The 8,348-nt window shown below is 33.5% G+C and overlaps 2 protein-coding genes across 2 annotated transcripts; one reads left to right on the forward strand and one right to left on the reverse strand.

Annotated features, from left to right (window-relative positions):
- The first annotated feature begins 2,705 nt into the window (after positions 1-2,705).
- Positions 2,706-3,534, forward strand: LOC145113707 (putative germin-like protein 2-1). The gene is made up of 2 exons (XM_079049766.1): positions 2,706-2,817; positions 2,995-3,534. Exons 1-2 carry the CDS (start codon positions 2,706-2,708, stop codon positions 3,528-3,530), a joined length of 648 nt encoding a protein of 215 aa, XP_078905892.1. The 3' UTR covers positions 3,531-3,534.
- Positions 3,535-3,963: 429 nt separating this feature from the next.
- Positions 3,964-7,941, reverse strand: NDL1 (N-MYC downregulated-like 1). Its single transcript, XM_079053826.1, has 11 exons — positions 7,680-7,941; positions 6,368-6,467; positions 5,951-6,048; positions 5,749-5,837; positions 5,616-5,676; positions 5,440-5,526; positions 5,278-5,355; positions 5,126-5,182; positions 4,838-4,893; positions 4,579-4,714; positions 3,964-4,489 (listed from the first exon to the last, which is right to left on the reverse strand). The coding sequence occupies exons 1-11, from the start codon at positions 7,737-7,739 to the stop codon at positions 4,262-4,264; spliced, it is 1,050 nt and encodes a 349-aa protein (XP_078909952.1). The 5' UTR covers positions 7,740-7,941; the 3' UTR covers positions 3,964-4,261.
- Positions 7,942-8,348: the final 407 nt, after the last annotated feature.

An 8,348-nucleotide genomic window follows, 5' to 3' on the forward strand; every position in this document is an offset into this window, starting at 1 on the left:
AAGTTTATTAGTTTATTTTGTTTATTTATTTAAATTTAAAAGATAAAAAAACAATTTTAATAATTTTTTTTTTTTTATAAATCCAAAGTTCTTAAATATTTAGACATTTATATTTAACTTTTTTAATTAACACATATAATACATGAGTCTTACACCTAGTCGGTAAATAAATTCAAAAGTACATTGTTTTTGGTTGACCGAGAAAGAAGGAGCTATAGCTTATCTAAGGAGCGAGAAGAGCTAGCACGGGCTTAGTTGGGTTTGTTTGAGTCTAAATCCTGATTACGTCGATTCAACTAGTTCAGTTTGAGTCTTTCACCAATCCTTTCTCAGAGAATTCCTCGTGCATCAAAAAACTTCTAGTAAAGTGAGACCGGAGAGGAGAGTCGAAAATACTTAATAAAGCACCTTAGAAGACTTTGGTAAATAAATTTTGTAACTACTACCTTGATGTTAAAACATCCTACTTCAGCTGCCAGAATCATATGCCACCGTCGGCAACTGAGGACTCAGTCGCCAGAATCCACCTCTCACCCTCTATCTTCTAACCCTCCAGAACTAGATCGACTACATCGTGTCTTTAAAGCCACCACCTCCCTCCATCTCTAATCCTCCCACTATTAGAATCCACCTTCCCCAACGCCTCCTCAGTGGTGAAAAGCCCTTCATCATAACCATTGGTCACCGCTTCCTTATCCGTAAAACCCATAATCCTGGTAAATAAAACCCTGGAATCCAAGAATCAAGATCATCCGTTGTTGCTCCACCTCTTCGCCTTTAACCCCCGATTGCATATGGTTTCATCTTCGTCGACTGCATCTACCCTTTCACCGTCTCCACTTTTTTGTGTTGGCTTTAAAGACCGATTAAAGGTCTTCTTCTCTTCCCTCTTCATCCGGTTTCATCGCTATTAGCCTTCTTCTCTTTTCTTCGTTTGAAATAAAACCACAACGGTAAAACCAAATGCAATCTCTAATCTAGGGTTTGTGTTTGTTTTTCTAGATTTGATTGAGCAAACTGATTTTGGGTTTATGGATTTGAAAAAAAAATGGTTTTTCCCTAATTCTGATTAGATTTAGGGTTTTTTTATGGATTGTTTGCAATTTTGCATCAAGTTAGGGTTTAGGGTTTGAGCATCTGAAATTGGTTTGTTTTAATTTCTTTGGCTGATGGAAGTTGATGGTAATGGTGTTTGACGGCGGAGAGGTGCTGGTAGTGTTCGTTGGTTCTTCTAGTAGTGATGGTTGTCAGTTCTTTTTGTGGTGGTGGCACCCTATATCAATAAATTCATATTAAATTATTTTTAAAAAATTAAAAAATAAATTAATTCATTCATTAAAGAAATTAAAAAACTGAAAAAAAAATATAAAGGCAATATAGTACTTTTATATTTGTGGTATTAGTGAGGGACTGAGAACACAATAAAATCATTCCATAACATGGTACGGGTGTTTAAAAAAATAAAAAAAATTAGGGACCAAACATATGATTCTAACCAAACCATAAGTATGATTTCAGTAACCTAATCTAACTTTTATAAGAAGACTTTTATAAGAAGGCAAAGTGAATTTTATTTCTGAGAAGTTAAAGGATAATATTGAGCTAATTCAACCTACAAGATTGTGAAAACAAAACTTAATTATCGAAAGTAAACATACTTTTAAAAAAAAATCAAAATTTCTAATATAAGATTTTCCAAGTTTTTTAAAAAACATAAAGCTATGTCACATGGATAACAACATTATAATGTTTAGTACTAATTAGCATTATGCTATGAAGCGTAGATTATTTTTCATAAGAGTTGTATTAATTATGTATGGAACAACAAAACGTTAGGTGTGCACCATAGAGTTATTGAGTCAATAAATATAGCACTATTTGATGTGTAGTTACAAATTATAAAGTTATTTTAAGTTTAGTTAGCGAATAAAGCATTTAAATGTAGTAAAGTTCATTGATATATTATGTAGAATGTTTTTCCCAAAATTTGTATACTAACAATCCATGATATGTTATATATGTTTTGTTATAGAAAAGTTTGCTATCTACTTAGCAGATTTAAAATTTTGAAGCAGGTGACGACCCTAGTTACTTGTCATCGGCCGCACACAGCCACACAGTAACACAAATTAATTTACATACGATATTTATGAAGCCTCAAAAATTAAAACTTATCATGCTTGAATATAGTGTGCATGTGGAATGTTATGATTCTCATAGATTCAATAACCAAAGATACAACACATATAAATACATATCGAAAATACAAAGGCCTATACTGACCGAGACCCATACTAAAATACAATACATGTGGGCTAGACTACTATTATACAATATACTCTTAATTTCATTTTTGTATTTGTGTTAACTTAAGTTTCAAGACCGTCATTTTATCCAATAATAACTTATGTGTTCAATCATTTACATAAAATTTTAATATTTTATATAAAACGAAAAATGCTAAGCCTTTTAAATTTTATTATTGCAAGAGTATGCGATGGGCTAATAAAATTAAAATATTTTGATAGATAGCATGACATGACATATTGGCATTCCATCGTATTTTGTGTAACCGGTTCGAATGAACCGGAAGACGGCAACACTTGGTGAACCGGTCACTATATAAACCACACTAATTTATCACCATTTAAACCACAACTCATAGCCTCACCTCACGATTCACGAACCCAACTCCCAATTGACAAATGGCTCACGGTCTAGGCTCGATCATGTTTCTGGCTCTGGCTCTCACTGTGGCATGGGCCGCGGACCATAGTCCTCTTCAAGACTTTTGTGTTGCTGATATAAACGGTCAAGGTACGTTAAAGATATGTTGTTTTATACGTGATCGGTTATATATAAATATAACCAAATTTACAATTTTATTTATTTTGACTGGTTAGATTTAAATATAACTAAAATTTAACTTATTTCATATAGATATTAAGATTGTCTTATTTACCTATTGATCATTTGTTGTGTAATTTGTTGTAGTACGGGTAAACGGATTCGCTTGCAAAAACCCTAATGGCGTTCAAGCGAATGACTTCTACTTCAGTGGTATGCACATGATGGGTAACACTTCAAATCGTTTGGGGTCAAGTGTGACCCCAGCATTTGTGTTCCAAATCCCAGGACTTATCACACTTGGGATTTCACTTGCACGGCTCGACTTTGCACCATGGGGGCTCATACCACCTCACACGCATCCTCGTGCTACTGAAATCTTAACCGTGTTAGAAGGTCAGATTGAAGTTGGGTTTGTGACATCAAACCCTGATAACCGTCATATCTCAAAAGTACTGAATAAAGGTGATGTTTTCGTGTTCCCTGTGAATCTTATACATTACCAAAGGAATGTTGGAAACATGAATGCGGTTGCGATGGTAGCTTTGAGTAGCCAAAACCCTGGAGTGGTTCCTATAGCAAATGTGGTTTTCGGTTCAAATCCAGATATTTCAACCGATGTTCTTGCAAAGGCCTTCCAAGTTAGTGATGATATTATTAGCGACATGCAAGTTAAGTTTTAGCTTCGGTTTGATTTCAAGTTTGTAATTATTGTTGGGAAGTAAACTATGTCCCTCTGTTCTCTATTGCAAAAAAGTAATTCCTCCTTGCTTAAAAGGGAAGTTGAGAAAATTGGTTCACACCACACTAATATACTTTATATTATGCTACTAGATAAACATGATAGCAATATACTTTAAGTCGATTCTTATATTGAATCATGATTGTTTTACACAAAATAGTAATTATTAGTTTTTACTTTTTGTTACAAATTTACCTGGAAACGTGTTAAACGATAAAATCATTACAAATGAGTTGACTATTAAAATGATGATAAGGTACATTGGTACAGCAATTAGAATAGAAAAAGCTATAGAGAATAAAATATAACTTAAACCAGTCATGTGGATTTGCTAAATATTCCACTCAACACCTCCCAAACAAAAAGCCAGTTCATTGACAGCCAAGAAAAAGAGAAGGTATTATTGCTTCTTTTTTTTAAGTTCATAATAAATAAATGCATCATATTCTCCTTTACAAAATACAATGTTTCTGTTTTATGACCACCAACCCTACAAATGAATTATGTCCCCACCGTTTGTTTTCAAAGAATATTTCCCCATTTCCCCTCTATACTACATAATATCCCATATGTATATATCTACCCTCCATCCCAAAACCCAAAAAAAAAAAAATTTAAAAAAAAAAAAAATCACCATTCACCAACAATGTACGCTGTATCCTTTTGTGGGCCCTACCTCTCGCCCGTTTGTGAAACCCGGGTTTTTATCGGTTTTAGCTTCAATCCCATGCTTTCGGGGGAGAGTAATTCCGGGGCAATGCATGAAGGACTTAAAGGGCTTCTCGGGCTACCCGTGAACTGGCTTGGTCTGTAAAGTCCATACCCCATTAGAAAATACTCCATGGGTATTAACATTGCATGTGGTTGCTCTTCTGTCACCATTGATCCACAAACCTGTACCTGAAAACTCAGATTGAAAGTCAAAATTAATCACCAGTTTCTTTAAAAGTCAAAATACTTTTATAATAACATGTTAGTTGTTTATTCACCTCAACTAAAGCGCTATATCGTCTGTCCAGTTTTGCTGTCATGTGAAGGGCTTCTGAATGGAATGGTGAGCTGTCACCAACAAATATAAGTGTTCTGCATTTTAGCTTCTTTAAACCTTCGGTGATGTCAGGTCTCCTACTCATTTCAAAAAAAATAACAAAAAGTCAAAATCTTGGTTGTTGACCAACAAATATGGTGCTCATCAATCATTTACATACAACCGCAACCTCTTTTTGCTTTTTTTTTTTTAATCTCTACCTATCAATTGCTTGAAGATACCGCCACACGTTCGTACTTTGTCTTTCGTCCAATAACTGCATAATTTTCAATTATATCAGTCAGTCACAATCACAGTCATAGTCACGCCTTTTTTGATAGGACAAAAAGCTGCAATTTCTGTGTCATTAATAATAGTACAACTTTTTTCTGTCTCTCTGCCTTTTTGGGAGAGACAAAAAAGTTGCAAATTTATCAGTCACGGTACAACTTGTTTTGTCATGTGTAATAAATGCAGATATCGGGCTACAAATGATATTTAAGACTAACCTTTCTGCACGCTTGAACTATATCTGATTCTGGGATTTCTGGATTACCACGAACTTCCTGATTTAATTCAAAGATATCTCGTTAATTTTTATCTATAAAAAGGTTTGTCATGAAAAAGATTTAACAATAAGAACTAAGAAGTTGGAATGTACCTTGCTGAAGTATCTTTGAAGCAAACATTCTTTCAATAATCCACACATTCCGTAGTAATAGAGCAAATTCGACATCAACTATACATTCAAAGTAAAGTTAATTTAGTAAATAAATGATTATTTAATGCAAAATGAATGAAATTAAAACTCAAAAGAACAAACCTTGTTATAAATCCATTCTGTCCAAGATGGTGCTTTGCAAAGAGGAGAAACAAGAATCAAACCTGTAACCCTATCTCTGTATTTTATCTGAAATATATAAAACCAAATTTAGTTTTTCAATATACTTTTTTTTTTTAAATAATTACAGCATTGTACTTTGAATCAAGAAGACTCACCGCAAATAGTGTAAGGATGTATGCGCCAGCTGTCGCCCCCATACACATCACCGCACCAAGCCTTATAGAAAACAAAATTTTTTATAAGAATCAAGAATTTAAAAAAATAAATAAAATATGGTGGATGATTTACCGAAAATAATTGAGGACTTCGAGAATCTGATCACAAAGATCCTCCACAGACAGCATGGGATCATCTGAACAGATGGCTGCTGCTCCTAACTGCAACAACTCTTGTACAATTCCCACAAGAGAATTTTAACGTTAATAATATAATTCGGAAAATTTAAATATAAATATAAAGAAATTAAATATGATTTGGCGCGTTCACAGACCTCGTGTCCAGGTGGACTAATGTGATAAATGCAGAAATTATGGAGGAGCAATGAAGCTGCTTCGGGACAGAAGAATAATCCTTGGAAACACAACATATCTGTAGGCACAAGTAAAGGAAAAAAAAACATGAGATGCTGACATGGCATTTGTTGCACCATGTTAGGGTTATTTTCAATGATAAAGATGAGAAGGGTATTTACGTCTTTTTGCATAGACAAGAGATTGAGAGTGGGGTAATCAAAAAGTTGCACTTTTTGTCCCATTGACATCAGTATCAGTCCAAATATCCAAATACAATACGGTCTGTTCTACACAGTAGAGCCTATTCTGCTCTGTTCAGTCTTGTCATGTCATGTGATAGAAGGGCATTTATGTCTTTTTGCATAGACAAGAGATTGAAATTATTCTTGGCTTACGATTTAGAGCTAAATCGGGATAAGTAATCAATGGTGGCTTTTCTTGATCTCCATACACAATCACAGACACGGACCCACGCCCAGTTCGAATGATATGCTCCTGAATATAAATTTTATAGAATATTAAAATCCAAGAAGTATAAAACCGTTAAAAACTATTGAAAATTGGATTTTGTTTATTCGAAAAAGAAAGATGACAACTAAATGAAAGATGCATCAAGGCATAATTCTTGATCATTGTTGTATTGTATTCTACATGAATTCGGCTTATAATATTATAAGGAATCTTATATAAAAACAAAGAAGAGTGGCATGTTTTCATTGGACTCTCGTTTAGTTTAGAGTCTCCAAATGTCAATTGAAGTTTGTAAATAAAGATGGGATTCAATGATGTTGAAATTTGACATTGACTTTGATATTGACGGATAAGCTAACAAGAAACAGATTGTAACTTCTAACCCTAACAAAATATATAAAAAGATTGGACTTTCATGTTAAGATAATGACAACTCATCATAAATGCTTTCAAAGATAGCAAAATTTTACCATTAAAGAAGAATCTTGGATTAAAACTTAAGACAAGTTAATCAATATGAAAGTAATTCAACGACAAAATTACTAATTAAAGTAAAGTAACCTTTTAACTTCGTTTTCTGGGGTTTGTGTAAATTCAACAAGAACAACCCTAATAAAGATATAGATTCAGCTTTACGAATCTGATTTTTTTGAATGTATATAAATGAAGGGAAATATTTAATGTAATTAGAAGTTTAGAGCCCATTACACCACCATCTTACTAATTTTTTTGAAATTTCTTCTTGATTTTATATCATAAATTGTTGATCACATACAGAAATCAAGAACTGCTTTGCTTTGAATATAGATACTCATGAATTTGGTGTTTCAACATTGCGATGACAATAAAAGTCAAACAGATCTACAATTGCAAAAGTCACAAATTTACAGCTTAAATTGTATAGTCAACAAAGAGGGTCAAAACAGAAAACCTAAAAATCAAGAAAAAGGTACTCTAAATTGGGAATGAAGATGAGTCATCCCCAAAAGCGTATCAAACGCATCCACTAAATCTATGTTAAAAGAAAAGTTAACAAACAAGCTCAAAGATTATCAAAAATTAGTTAAACCCATTCAGGCATTTCAACAAACACCTTACATTCAGTACACAAAGTCAGACCAAATATTCCCAAAACTCAAATGGGTGTGAAGGAATGAGTTCATATTGAGACAAGTATTCATGGAGTCAATCATATTACACAAATCTTGAATTAAAATACTCAGATTAAACACAAACCTTTCCACCAAGATATATAGTTTCCATATCAACAGAGACGGAATCACTGGAATCCGCCATAGACTTCTTCTTCTTCTTCTTCTCTCTCTCTTTCTTACCCCTCTCTTTTGGGGTATTACTTTCTCTCTCTAAAAACTCTTCTGTACCTCTCTTATCATTTATAAGCTGTAAGCTTCGGTGGCTTATATACGAAGCAATTCTTTCTTCCCTTTATTTTTCGGTATATAATTTGTTTGTTCTCTCTCTCTCTCTCTCTCTACATCTGTCTGTGATAAATATTAAAAGCCAAGAAAAAAAATGTTAAATATAAATATAAATCATGAGCTGCGGTTAGCCTCCACCGACGGTATTCTCTCTTGCTCACATGGGGACGCGGAGGTTGATAGCGATTTCTCTCCGTCACAACGGACGTTAACTCGACGTTTGGTTACATTTAACCATGGTTACCGACATATTGGCCTCTTGAACCTTCAACGCGAAAAACGACATCGTGCAGTTATTGTTTGTTATTTTTCTCTAGATATAATAATTTTTATTTTCAGGTTGTTTTGATATTAATAGGATACACTTAGATTGCCCACGACGTCGTGCAGTTATTGTTTGTCTAATTTTGGCTCTAGACATTCTTTTTCTTACTGAAAATAATAATAATATATTTTTGATTGTCTA

Source organism: Lactuca virosa, chromosome 5, assembly GCF_052849685.1.
Source record: "Lactuca virosa cultivar CGN04683 chromosome 5, Lactuca_virosa_CGN04683_v6, whole genome shotgun sequence".
Taxonomy (NCBI): Eukaryota; Viridiplantae; Streptophyta; class Magnoliopsida; order Asterales; family Asteraceae; genus Lactuca; species Lactuca virosa.